The sequence below is a fragment of the Corvus moneduloides genome, chromosome 2 (assembly GCF_009650955.1).
Source record: "Corvus moneduloides isolate bCorMon1 chromosome 2, bCorMon1.pri, whole genome shotgun sequence".
NCBI lineage: Eukaryota > Metazoa > Chordata > Aves > Passeriformes > Corvidae > Corvus > Corvus moneduloides.
In genome coordinates, this window is record NC_045477.1 from 81,091,807 (window position 1) to 81,105,368 (window position 13,562).

Here is a 13,562-nt window from a genome sequence, read left to right on the forward strand (position 1 = left end):
TTTTGCACTAGGCACTCCTTCCCCATACATTTGTGTCTGCATATGTGTGTTTATGTGTCTCTATGCACACAAATGATAAATAGCTACATCGTTTACATTTTTATGGCTGAAGCCCTTGATTGAATTTTCATAATGCCAGGAGGGCCCATTCGGGATTCAGGTCCTGCTGTGCAAATACTCACTAAGACATCTGCCCCAAAGAGCTTGTAATTCTAAGAGGATAAAATGTGGCAGGGGAAATAATTAGGGGGAGATGCAGTGACTCTTTCTGGTTACATGGGAGGGTCACTCAGCTCCAGGATCAGAACAAGTCTTTGTGCTTGTCTGGCACTGATTTGTTGGTGAATCAACAGCACCATCCCAGCTTTTTATCCTGGGCTCACAGCCAAACTGTTCCTCCCTCTTGTGCTCAAACTACAGCATCAGGATGTCCCCAGCCCCAGCTGAGCTGCACAGCAATATCAGCCCCTTCCAGAGAAGACTCCCAATGGCATAAATCAGCCCTGGTTTTCCACATGCACATTTCAATTCACATAAGGAAAAGATTTTGCTGTTGTTGTACTTCTTTTTGAGGTAGGAGTGAGAAAGAAAGACTTTCCTTGTTACAGGCTTGTTTCTCCATCACACATAAAAGGAAGGGCAGGTAAGAGGAAGCTCTCAAACCTCTACAGCTTTCCCCAAAGGGACATTACTGGGAACCCCTAAGGAGTGGTGAGTTCTGGCACATCCCTACATGCCACCCTTCCTAGCTCTACGTGTCCACCTTCCACAATGCACTCCCAAAACACCAGCATCTCTGTGCCTAAAGTCCAGCCCCCGATCTCCAACATGTGGTCATAGCTGGGCGGGAAAGGAGGGATGTTGTCTTTGGAACTGGATTGAGGCAACATGAAAAGCAAGTCATGGGAATATCTCTGAATCCCCACCCCTCTCTGGGGCCAAGGTACCAGAGCCATCGTGAAAATCAGATACCTACATTTGCTCAGGACAAGGAGTTTTGGTTTGCACTGGCGATTCTTGCAGAAGTTTTGTTCCTCTGTGTTTGCAGTGGTCGTCAGCCCCGATGGCTTTGGGGATGAGCCAGAGCATCACTGCTGATGTACTCAATTCAATCCCTCTGTGGGTAGTGAAGGAGAAACACAATGGTACAAATGAGCCATTTGGCCTGTTGCTCCCATGTTTCCCTACCTCTGGTGAGAAATTGCCCAACTGATCAGAAGAGTGGGCAAAACAGGCTGCTTTCTTAAGGCCTGCTCAAGGCACTTCCAGAGATCTGTAGGAACAAAACCTTCTGTTGTGATTGTGATATGCAGCAATGAGAATAAATGATGCAAACTGGTGTGATTGTCCACGGTACGTCCCCTGGTAGAATTACGTAAAATCCAGAAATCTCCAATACTCTCATTTTCTGCTACTATTATGAAACCATTATTTATTTACAGTCTCAAGAATTGGGCCCCTGCGAACCTCGAGTTTCAACTGGACCAAGTGCAAGATGCTGTACCTGGGTTGAGGCAGCCTCCAGGTTGAAGGTATTGAGAGCAGCCCTGCTGAGAAAGATTCAGGTGTACTGGTTGTTGAGAGGCTAAGCATGACCTGGCAATGTGAGCTGGCAGTCCAGAAACCCTAATATATCCTGGGCTGCACAAAAAAGACTGTGGCCAGCAGGATCAGGGAGGTGACTCTCCCCCTCTACTCCACTCCCATGAGACCCCACCTGGAGTGTTGCATCCAGCTCTGCGGCTCCCAGCCTAAGAAGGTTGTGGACCTAGTCTAGTGGGAGGTGTCCCTGCTCATGGCAGGTTAGACTAGATGGCCTCTAAAGGTCCATATTCTAATATTTTATTTTGGTGTTGTCACCATCCCTGTCATCCTGGCACAACATACCACAGAAATTTGGGAAGGCATTAGACAAGAGGTTCAAAATTTCAACATAATTTGTGGCTAGTGCCTGAATGCCTGTGCCAATGCCTGTGGCAAATTTGTGCTAATGTTCTCAACCTAGTGCATGTGCTTTCTTTAGTTAAGTCATCCCTGTCTCCATCCCTCAGGGTTTGCATATGCAAACCCATGAGCAGCCACTGAGGTTGATGTTTGGGTAGGTGGTTCCATAAAGTGGAAATCCGCTGATGGATCTGTGGGGAAATTCTAGGTGGCTATTTGCATTGGATTTGTACATACAGAGGAGGAAAGGTTACTGGCAGTCATAGTTTTTCAATACAGTGCTTGTATAATGGTATCTTTATCTGAGGTTCAGGTTTACTCCTTGGGAATGGACACAGTTGATAAATTGGCATAAGCTTCTTGTCCTCCACCTCTGATGCAGGACCAAAGAGCATTTTGTATGTCCTTCCTTGTGTGGTTACACTTCTAAACCAAATGTAACCATCTGACTTGGTTTTGTGGTTTGGTCTACAAAGTCTTTGTGTGCTGGGCCTTCCCTCCCCACAGCTGTGCTGGGCAGGTGGACCTGTATGTCCTGCCTTTGTGGGGTCTGTAGAGGTAGAGCACAAGCTGCCAGAGAAAAATGAAAACAATATTAAGGAAGCAAAAGGAAAGTCTGTGTGTGTGTGTGTGCATCATATTCACTCAGAGAAAATGAGGGTATCACCAAGGTTGATATGGGTTTTCCTCCCCTCCCCCTTTCATTGTCCCTTCTGCACTCCCACACATGACGCACATATATGTCTGTTGGAAAGTACAGGGCATTTCATTAGGTAGGCTTGGACTGTCTGCTGGGCTGTTTAAGCATTCTTAAAATGGACATTTCTATCTCCTTAGAGGTAGGGATCCAGTGAAGTTTGTACACCTGGCAAAACTAGCCTTGTCCTCTTCTTCAGTGGCACTGTGGCGAGGTCCCGGAGCCTCATATTGCTATCAGGGTATGCCAAAAATCTAAGTATCAAGGTATGGCAACAATCTGCCACTGCCATGTTGAAGCACCACCTGGGTTTCTCTTTGAAAGGGTTTCTCCCTTGTCTGTGTAAAAACGTTCACAAAGCTGTGGATGCCCCATCCCTGGAAGATGTTCCAGACATCTTCCATTTAAAGAAGAGTACATAGCAAGGATGTACGAACAAATGAGTGTGCTGAGTAGTTTATCCAGAAAACATCAAGTAGAGCTGAAGGGGGACTGATACAGCGCTTCATTTAAAGTTGAAAGCAAAACCTGCCAACATATTGTTGCAAAACCAGGGGCAGTTCCTTTTCTGTCTCAAACACCAGAAGAACCAGACTCCCTGCTGTAGATATTAAGGTAGGACTCAATTGGGGTTAATAAAACTTAGGTGTTGTTGTGCAGTAGCAGCTTAAAAGATAGTGTATAAGCCTGATTTTGCTTAAAAAAGAACCTGGTGGTTTTTTGATGGAATAACTTAAAATGAAAAAACCAGATAAAATGCCATGTTCATCATTGCCTTCTCATGGTGGATCTGCTGCCTCTGGTGTCTCAGGAGCAAGTGGTTGAGAGCAGAAATACAAGTGTAGTGGAGAAGGAGGAGCTGCTCCTTGGAGACTGTCAAAACCAATGCAGCACATGTTGTGGGAGGCTGGATGGTGGTCTCAGGGGAAATCATGGAGTGCTGTGCCGAAGTTTTTGAAGTTACCTTGATGAGTAGCTAAGGGTGGATTAAAATGCAATGGCCTACTTTGGGAGCAAAATGTCTTCCTCCTCTGATTTCTGACAGAACATTTTTTTCACAAGCCATCTTCTACTCTACTCCAGAGAAATGCTGTTGTTCCTTTCCCCATCTTGCTCCATCCTGTGTCAGGGATGGTTTCTTATCTCCTCTCACTCCCTAAGCAAGCCTGCTGCTTTCTGTTTGCTGTTGTTCTTCCCAAGTTGGCTGTGATATAGGCAGCAAATGGGTTCCCTATGCCACAGGGGAGTCACAGGCTGTCTGCCAGTCACTCAGGCATATGTTTAATGTGGGTGGTTCTCTAGTGGTCTTGGTCTGGTGGTCACTTGAAGACCAACCAGCCCATGCATAGAAGGGTTGGATAAGGAGAAGGGTTGCATGAGAGCCTTGAGGCAGCATGTGTTCCCATTGATTAATGGACATTTTGGAGTAGAGAGAAAAAGTAATGAAACATGAAATAAGGCTGTTGTAAAAATGTATTGGAGGATTCACTCTGTGATCATACTTTTGGGCTCTCAATATAATGTTGCTAATATTTTTGTATTGCTGTTGGCTGGGGTACCTCAGCTGGTACTGGGACCTCTCTAAATATATCTTCAAGTATTGGACTCACAATACTTGAATACTTCCCTACAAGTCTATTTTCTCCCCTGTGAGACAGCCCATATTGCCTGTCATACATGTTATTACCCAAAGCTGTTGCTTACTTGGTGTGACCAAGCAGAGCTTCCCTGAATAATGAAAGGCAAAAAGTATTTCGATTGTCTGTGAATTGTGGAGAAGGACTTGGTGGTACTGGTGAATGAAAAACAAGCCAGCAATGTATGCTCACAGCCAACCATATCCTGGGCTGCATCAAAAGAAGTGCGGCCAGCAGGGCGAGGGAGGAGATTCTGCCCCTCTGCTCCACTCTCATGAGACCCCACCTGGAGCGCTGTGTCCAGGTCTGGGGCCCCAACATAAGAACATTGGAGAGAGTCCAGAGGTAGGCCACAAAGATGATCAGAGGGCTGGAACACCTCTCCTATGAGGAAAGGCTGAGAAAGTTGGGATTGTTCAGCCTGTAGTAGAGAAAGCTCAAGAAGACCTGATTGCAGCCTTTCAATGCTTAAAGGGGGCTTATAAGAAAAATCTGGAGATATTTTTAGTAGGGCCTTTACCTACAGGAAAAGGAGTAATGGTTTAAAACCTAATAATAGGGCAGTTTCAGACTAGATATAAGGAAGAAATTTTTTACGATGAGGGTGGATGTCCCATCCCTGGAAACATTCAAGATCGGGTTGGACATGGCTCTGAGCAACCAGGTCCAGTTGAAGATGTCCCTGCTCATTGCAGGGGGACTGGACTCAAAGGCCTTTAAAGGTCCCTTCCAAGGAAAACTGCCCTATGATTCCATGGATTCTGTATCAGTAGTGTGGAAAACCCTTATAAGACTGATCTTGTATTACCCCACCATTACACTTCAGGCAATCACTAAAGGCTCTGAGTGGGGTCTTACTGTGTAAGCTGCACTTCTATCCACCTCTGGAGAGTGATCCATCCCAGTCAGTACTAGAGTGTGCCTCAGCTCTTTGAAAGCAGGCACAAACATTCGAGTCTGTGTCTGATCTACTTACCTTTTATGGCCAGTGGAGAGAAACAGGCACTTCTAGGTCATGATTCATCTTGTCCAAATGCAGACATCCAGAATAATTCAGTAAATCACACTCTAAACCTGCTTATTTCTTTCCATTATAATGGAAAATTATAAAATGAGTACAAGGTGATTAGCTATATGCATACATCTACCTTGTCAATGTCTCCAGGGAGGTAAGATGAACCTCCTACAGGCCTAAGACAGATTTTGATTTCTAGAGGGTCTTACCCCTCTCCATGCCTTAGGAAGATAGGAAAGACAGATCCCTAGCTTAGACTAGACACTTACCTTTTAAGTTAATAAAATTAATTTAAGATTACTCTCATCCTGAATCTGTATCTGTCACTAAAATGCTAGTATTTTTTTCTGGAACTGGCCATTCTCCAAAAGAGCTATCAAGGATTCAGGAAGCAAACGCAGAAACATTTCAGAGAAGTTTCACAATTTATTAGTATTTTATTTAAAACTTTTTATTTTTAACAATAAATTTTCTCTTTTGATGATTGATTTGTAGCTCAGAACAGATTAACTCTCCTTTGGCAGTGGCTGGGTTAACCTGAGTACTCTGATGGCAAGCAGGTTGTGCCTGGCTGGTTGAGGGCAGGTTTTGATCCTTCCACCATACATGTTAAATGACATCAACCTCTTTTACTTCAAACTCTTGTTTGTCCAAAACTTGAAGAGGGAGACGATCGCCTGCTGGAATTTATCTCCTGACACTACATAGAGCAGCAAATTTCCGAAAGTATTTAAAGCTGCTAAAGATTTAGTTATAATAAACATAAAAAGGATTGTTTTCTTCAAGTGGCAGCTAACTGGTTGTACTTGGAGCTCCAGACGAATCCCTCGAAAGACATGGAAGGGGAGGAAGCACACGTAGAAGACCACCAAGAGGAGAACAGTGAGTCTGCGAGCCTTCTGTTTGTAGCAAGCCTGTGTGTGGGGCCCGGTGGCCAAGATGCAAATGATGAGCACGTAGCACAGAGTCACCGTCAGCAAGGGCAAGAAGAAGGCAAACACAGTCAGTGCCCAGTTGTACCAGTGACTGGTGTCAAAGTCCTCAGCAGCAACCAGGTCTGGGCAGATGGTCTTGTTCTGCCTGTGACTTGGGGCAATCAGGATGGCCACGGGGCTGAGGGCCACAAGGGAAATCATCCAAACGACTGCGCAAGTCACCACTGCCCATCTCCGCTTCCGAAGAAAAAGGCATTTCATGGGGTGCACAACTACCAAAAAGCGGAATATGCTGAAGCAGCTAAGGAAGATTATACCACTGTACATGTTGAAGTAGAAACAAAACTGAATAAACTTGCACATGAAGTCTCCAAAAATCCAGTTATTTCCATTAACGTAGTAGTGTATAAAGAAAGGAAGCGTGACTACATACAATAGGTCAGTGATAGCCAGGTTTAACATAATGATGGTGCTGCTTTTCCAGGGCCTCATCTTAACACAGTAAACAAAAATTGTCACAATGTTCCCTGGGAAGCACACCAGGAAGATTAGGCTGTAAGGGACCAAGAGATAGAGTTTCACCTGTAAGAAATCTTCATCCTTGCAGCTTGTCAATCGGTCTGCGGGGCTGGGCTGAGCAGTAAAATTGCTGGTGCATTCAGATGCCATGTTTGCAGAAATCTCCTTAAGGCTTTACAAAAATCAGATGTTTAGTTTTAATTGGTTTGTCGGAACAAACGCTTTCAGCTAAACCTTTTGTCGCTGGAGAAAATGTTTCACGTTTGAGAAGGCATAGTAGTGAGAGGAAATGAGGATTTGCTAACGTACCCAGTCTGACCTAGATAACTCCACTGAAATATATAATTTCACCCTCTCCTCTCATTTACATTTAATTTTGATAGTCATTAATTTTACTCTTTCTTTGTTTAGCCTCCTTCATTGAAGAAGACAATTACTGCTTATCTGCAAATCTTCAGGTGTAGGAAGCACACATTTAGAGAGCTAGAGGGAGTTTGGGCTTAGATTTTGCAAACCTTTGAACTAGTCTAAACATTTCAGAAAGTAAAACCATATCCATATATTATCTTCATTAATCTGAGCTAATCAGTGTTTCGTGCTCATGAAACAGAGATGCTGTTCTGCCATCATGAAAGCCAAAAGATGTTAGGTTTAGTTACAGATCTCAGGACCTGATGCTCCAATAACCTGACAGATTGTTCCCTGAATATGATTTTATTCTCTTGGAGTCATCAGAGTATAAAATTAGTATAAATGTTTTCGTTTCAGTTTTTGGAGGGTTGTTTTTTGGCAGGGGTGTTATTTTGTTTTGTTTTAGTTTTTCAAATCAAACTCCATGGTGGCATAAAACTGATTTAAATTATTAAAGACTGTTTCTCAAAGGGCAGAGGGAAAATGGAAAGCACAGAGGGAAGGCAGTGATCTTGCTTCCCATTCTGTGCCAATTTAAGCCAGGCAGACTTGTCTCTGAAATGATTTCTGGTCTGCCATAGCCAGTTTGGATCTCCCCACAGTGAGTTCAAGACATACCATTTGTTGGTAGAGTTTTAACCTGAAAAAAATGGTAACCAAGGATGGAAATAATCTAACTTCAGGTATCAGAAACTTAGATGCTTTAATTGGAGTCAGTCCTTCTAAACCCCCCCTTTATTACCAAAGGAGAGGAGTAAGTTCCTCCAGGACATAATATATCTACCCACAACTGAGGTTTCTAAGATAAATTATTTACTCTTTTGGCATACCTATTTCTTTCCATTGATACAAAAGGCAGCCCAAGGTGACTAGTTCAGACCTGTATATGTCAATGAGACTGTGTGCCTTCAGCATCTCAGGTGAGCACCACTCTTCCAGATTCTAATGAATTCCATGTGAGAAAATATTTTAAAGAAACTTCATAAAGTGCAAGACAGGGTACTATCAAGCCTAGATGCTCTCTCTTGTCCCAGAAACATCATCTTTAAACTAAACCAGTGCTACATTAAACATCCAGGGTGAAATCAACACATTAAGAAAAACCCAAAAAACCAACCAACCAACAACAACAAACCTGGAAAAAAGACAGAATTGTACCTTATTCAGTCTTGGAAATTCTCTTGTGTATAGTTTTTGATGTGTTTCAGTTGTTTAACACATTACCTGTATGACTCTTCATTATCCCAATAACCAGTGGAACATGACCAATTTGCTGACAAAGCCAATCATTAAAGCTGGGACACAAGGGGCATTATTTGATCATACCCAGTCAGAAAGATGAGTATCTCTTCGTTACTCAGGAGCACTTCAAAGAGAAATTAGAACAGTCTCCCCACAATTAAGTTAAAATGCTAATGCTTTTTAACATGAATATTAGATCTGGTAGAGAAGCTTTGCTATCAAAGATGTACTAGGTAAAGACCATGAAGCTTGTTTTAAACCAATCCAGACTTACAGTCACAAAAGCCAGGGGTGTGCATGTTTTCTCTCTTTTCTGCTGCTCAGTGATACCACTGTCACCCACATTTATGCCTCTCCAATGTATTTCATATCATGTTAGACAAATTTACTAGAATATTTGATTTATCCCATTTGGCTTTCTTGCACTGCTGATCGGTTCTTCACCACAATCTTGAACCCTCCAAATTGAAAATGGAGAAATACTGCTTACCTGAAAACCTGCAATTCTGCTTCTCCTTCTGATATTGATTTGAGCAAAGAGCTCAAATGATATGTATTTATGTCTTCCTTGCAGTGAAGCACGTTTTAGTATGGCTTTGCAGCCATATACACTCACTCCCTGCTGTCTGACTGAGGCTCCATGTGGCTGTGAATTAGGAAACTGGTGGAAAACCTCAGTTACTGGGTCAGGTGTCAGCTCTTAGAACTGGGTGGCTGGAGGAGTCCTCTTTTGCCCTCTGTCATTCACTCTGTCTTGCCTTCAGTGGGCAGATCAGGCTTTGCTGGCAGCAGATCTCTGTGCTGAGGCAGACCTGTAGTATTCAAATAGCAGCAAATCACATTTAAATTAGCATGTATGTGTGAGTGCATGTGCTTATAAAGGACGAAATTAAATTTATTCTCCATTTCCTCTGAAGTGAAAACTGATCGCCAAAGTGAATAAGGCATGTTGTCATTTCAAGGTCAGGTGAAAAGTGTTATGACACACTGTCTTCATTAAAATCAAATTTCTAACGGAGTACAAATTTCACCTCATGAAAGAAATGAATGTTTCTTTTGGCATGATGTGCTGTTCAGAAACTGTGGCAATCTTTCTGCTTATTTTTGTAAAATATCTACAATGTGTTGGCTGGTTATTACTGGAGTAGCTGAAGTTGCAAACTTGTTTTATTTTGAGCTTTTGATTTTGGGCTTCATAATTCACAAGATCTGCAATTTTCTGTGCATTTTGAGCCAAAAGATCGTTCTTGAATGAAAATCTCATTATTATCCTTAGCTCGAGGAACAAGATCAAAAGAGATTATTATTATTTAAAAACAGTCATTGCATCTTGAATTTTGAAACTGTAGTCTTCAGCCCCTGAGCTTGAAACCTGGTCCATGCACAGAGGCTCCAGCTGCCCAGTGTGGCCAGCAGCCTCTCTGCCTTGGTACATTTCACAGGTCTTTACTCACTGGTGAGTTTATGATCCAGTACAAAACGAGCAAGCTTTCATGCCTGAACATTATGTATGTATGTGTGTGTTGTCTCTGAAACTGCACATTTAAGAGTATTTTTCAGAAGACTGTCTTGACTCTCCTTGAGTGCCTGTACTGGGCATGATTTGGGAGCTGGCTATCTGTTCTGCTAATCATACTGCGGGGAAAGAGTGGTAACGGGGAAATCAAGACTGGGGCAGCAGTAATGTCTGACAACTAGATCGTTATCTATCTGTTACCATTAGGGAAAGGGCACCCTCTCTGCTCTCATCTAACCAAGCTTTTCTCTAGGTCAGTGCCCAGAGCACTTTAAAAAAATGTCCAAAGTTTCTCAACAATTGTAAAATACACTGTCATATACCAGCTCAGGGATCAGCAACTGTTTAAATAGCTATTACCCTGTTCCTACACACTGCATGTGTCATTAGAAACCATTTGTATGAGGCTGTAGCATTACAAGCACAGAGGGAGCTAATTATAGTTAGGGATCATTTAATGCATTCACTACTTAATCCATTATACCCCTGAGCAATGGGGAACCTTTGCAGCAGTGGCTGGTTTTTATCCTTCCTTGGCAGTGGCAGTGCCTGAGGTAAAGCAGAAATGGGCTTTTTCTGGTGCTGTGACCCAGACCTGACAGAGATTTGGTGTACTAGGGTCTTAAGCAGGCACTCTGAATGTCTAACTCTGGACAGGAGAAGAGAAGAAAATAAAGCACACATTTTCAGACCAGTCTTGAGAGATGGTGACTAATAGAAGGTCACTCATGCAGAGCTGCTCTGCACGGAGATGGAGACATGCTCCTTAGCTTACCCAAATCTTGTCTCATCATCAGCTGGAGAGACCTTGTGGCTACTGTACCCCTGCATCTTTCACCATGGTTACAGCAGCTCCTCATTGCACAGAGACCCTTGGAAACACTGGCTGCAATCGCAGCCTTGTGGCTGGCCCCGGGGCTGGTGTCAGGCACCAGGGAAACTGAGAACAAACTAACAAGGACCACATGTGAGTATCTGGTTTAAACGGCTTATCTGGCCTTGTGTGGGATCTCTATGGATAAGGGATGATTCTGCAGTGTGACTTTCAACTCCTCAGTCTGTGGACCTTTTCTCCTTGCCAGCCATTTCTCCACCTTGTGTTCATGGACCTCTTAAGTCTGCCCATTGGTGATCACCATTGTGATCCTTCACAAAAGCAAGGAGCTTTTCGTACTTTAAGGCTGTCCTCACCCTTCTCCCCTCTACAAGCATTGGAAGGAAATCAAAATACTCTGTAGTTCCACAGTCAGCTTAAGTGATTCTAATTGCACGCTGCAGTCAAAAGAGCTGGCAGCACCACCTTCCTCCTGACATCATAAGCCACACATTTTCAGTGACCCCAGGGCTTGTGCAATCATGGGATATGTTGGATAAGTGAGCTTACCGAAGCCAAGCCAGTGTTCTTAATCTTGTGTTGGCTTTCTGGCCCTGTTGTGACAGGCAATGGCTCCTTCTGTGGGTGCATGGGCTCCAGGGCTTATGGTGAGCAGTGGTAGGGACTGGCCAGGGCAAGAGGACAACAGCAGAGGTAGATTGGCTGGGGCTGGCACTAAAGCTGCATGTGGGCTCCTGCTGTGGAGTTGTGTTTCATTCACTGTTACCAGCAACCAGCCACCAGCTGAAGCTGGTCTCCAGCAATGCTTCCCAAAGACACAGCACTCACCTCATGTTTCAACAGCCTTCCAGGCAGGCTGGATTAATTGGTCAGAGGGGCTGACATTTTCCCTGACATAATAAAATTCTATAGAGTTCATGTGAATGTATTAATGTTGCTCTTAGTTGTTGTATAGAAAGGAAACTGGAATGAGTTGGTGGCAGGATTATTAATTAAATATTTCCTCTTGAAACTTTATACTCTAGGCAAAGTCAGTTATCACAGAGTGAATGACACAAATAGGATCATCTTTTCATAGTGTATTTTTCCTTCTGCGATAGCAGGGTGAATAGGATGCACAGGATGACTGATGGGTTTGCCCACCTGGGCCACCCAATCTCCTTTGAAAACTTTCAGTCTGAAATACAGAAGTGGAGAACAAAGCCCGGTATTTTTATTTTGCTTTGTGGCTGGTTCCAGACAATGTCTCTCTCCTCCGGATGGGCTGGCTATTGACTTTTATGGGCACTGGGGTGGAAGAGGTCACAGCAGGGCTTTTTGTTGTGTCTCAGCATCACCGCTGAACTTAACTGTAATTAGGCTTCACAGGCATGAGGGTCCACAAACCAGCACGGGGACCATCCTCATTTCACAAAACCTGATCTAAAATCCACAGGCATGAGTAAAAGACTCCTTTCAGAGTCAGATCTTCAGACATGGCAGCACCCAGTGTGGTGCAGTAGAAGTGGTTCTGATTAATAATTATGCAGGAAAACAAGCAGTTTGTTGGGCAAGGGTTAGGCTCCAGAGTCTTAAGAGCTTTTGTTATACGTTTTACTTTTGGTTCAGCAAACACTTAATCTTTGCATGGGTTATTTCCCTTAGCAGACATGCATTTGTTTGGCTGATCTTACTCTGTGTGTGATTGAATACCTAATTACCATTGTTATCAGACCACCACTGGGAGATGCTTGGTTCTGTAGAGAATGATATCTTGTGTCTTCATCACATGGGGAAATCAACTCCAGTTCTCCCTTCGTATTTCTTCCCTAGACAGAATGGTAAGGGCAGCATTTTTAATCCCTAGAGGCACTGTAACTCTAAATTAATCACAGTTAAATGCTGTCATCTAATTATGTAGGAAATAGAGACTGTTAATGAAGACTTTTGGAAAGAGATATTTTACCTTAGGAAAATTGCATATATAATCTGGAATATAAGCAGTGCTGCTGCCATATCAGCTGAGCACAAGTAGTTCAATAGAGCTCCAAAAATAGCCCATATGGATCTGAGGCACTATTTTATGCCTAATATTAGTCCTTGAAGTGAATTGGTGCTCATTGACTACAGGGTATAGCAGATAAAATCTACTGCAGCCCTTAGATGATGGCTGAATTTCAGAAGGTATGTTGGTTGCCCTGTGGGAGATAGGGAGAGGAAAGACAATGGGACAATTTACCTGCTCAAAGCCAGTATGTGTTCAGGCACTCTGGTGCAGCACTGGCAAGATCGTAACCAGTGAATAAAAGGCCCCACAGGAACACCCAGCTATGAAGTGGTCCTAAACACAGCAGCTGCACCAGTTAAAGTTTTCCCAGCAGACACTAAAAACCAAACCAAACTCATTGGAGATGTGACAACAGCCATAATTGTTTCAGGTCGTTTCCTGAAAATGACCCAGTTCAGTGGCACTGAAAACAGAGAGGACCAATTTGCTGCCTTGTTATTTTGTTGGGTTTTTTCAGTTTCAAGATGAAGCAGCCTCCCTGGCTTTCAGGAATGTGTCAGTAGAGGATTCAGCAAACGATGCTGCTGATGTGGCTTCCAGTGCACAAGGCAAGTTTTCAGTCACTGAAGATATATTCTCTTGTGGTGCTGTTGCTCTTGTAATTTGTTTGCAGGATGGTGTGGCACATGGAGGAAAGTCTGCCCTTTGCCTTTGGTCACTCTAATAAGGTTTTGTCTTCAGAAAGTGACTTTGTGATATTACAGGATCACAGAATATCCCAAGTTGGAAGGGACCCACAGGATCATCCAAGTCCAACTCCTGGC

At 43.4% G+C, this 13,562-nt stretch overlaps 1 protein-coding gene across 1 annotated transcript; it reads right to left on the reverse strand.

Annotated features, from left to right (window-relative positions):
- Window positions 1-5,867: 5,867 nt before the first annotated feature.
- Window positions 5,868-6,899, reverse strand: LOC116436560 (2-oxoglutarate receptor 1-like). The gene has a single exon (XM_032093786.1). It carries the CDS (start codon window positions 6,895-6,897, stop codon window positions 5,923-5,925), a length of 975 nt encoding a protein of 324 aa, XP_031949677.1. The 5' UTR covers window positions 6,898-6,899; the 3' UTR covers window positions 5,868-5,922.
- Window positions 6,900-13,562: the final 6,663 nt, after the last annotated feature.

Excerpts from the sequence above, each read along its gene's own strand:
- LOC116436560 (XM_032093786.1), bottom strand. The coding sequence starts at position 6,897 with ATGGCATCTGAATGCACCAGCAATTTTACTGCTCAGCCCAGCCCCGCA.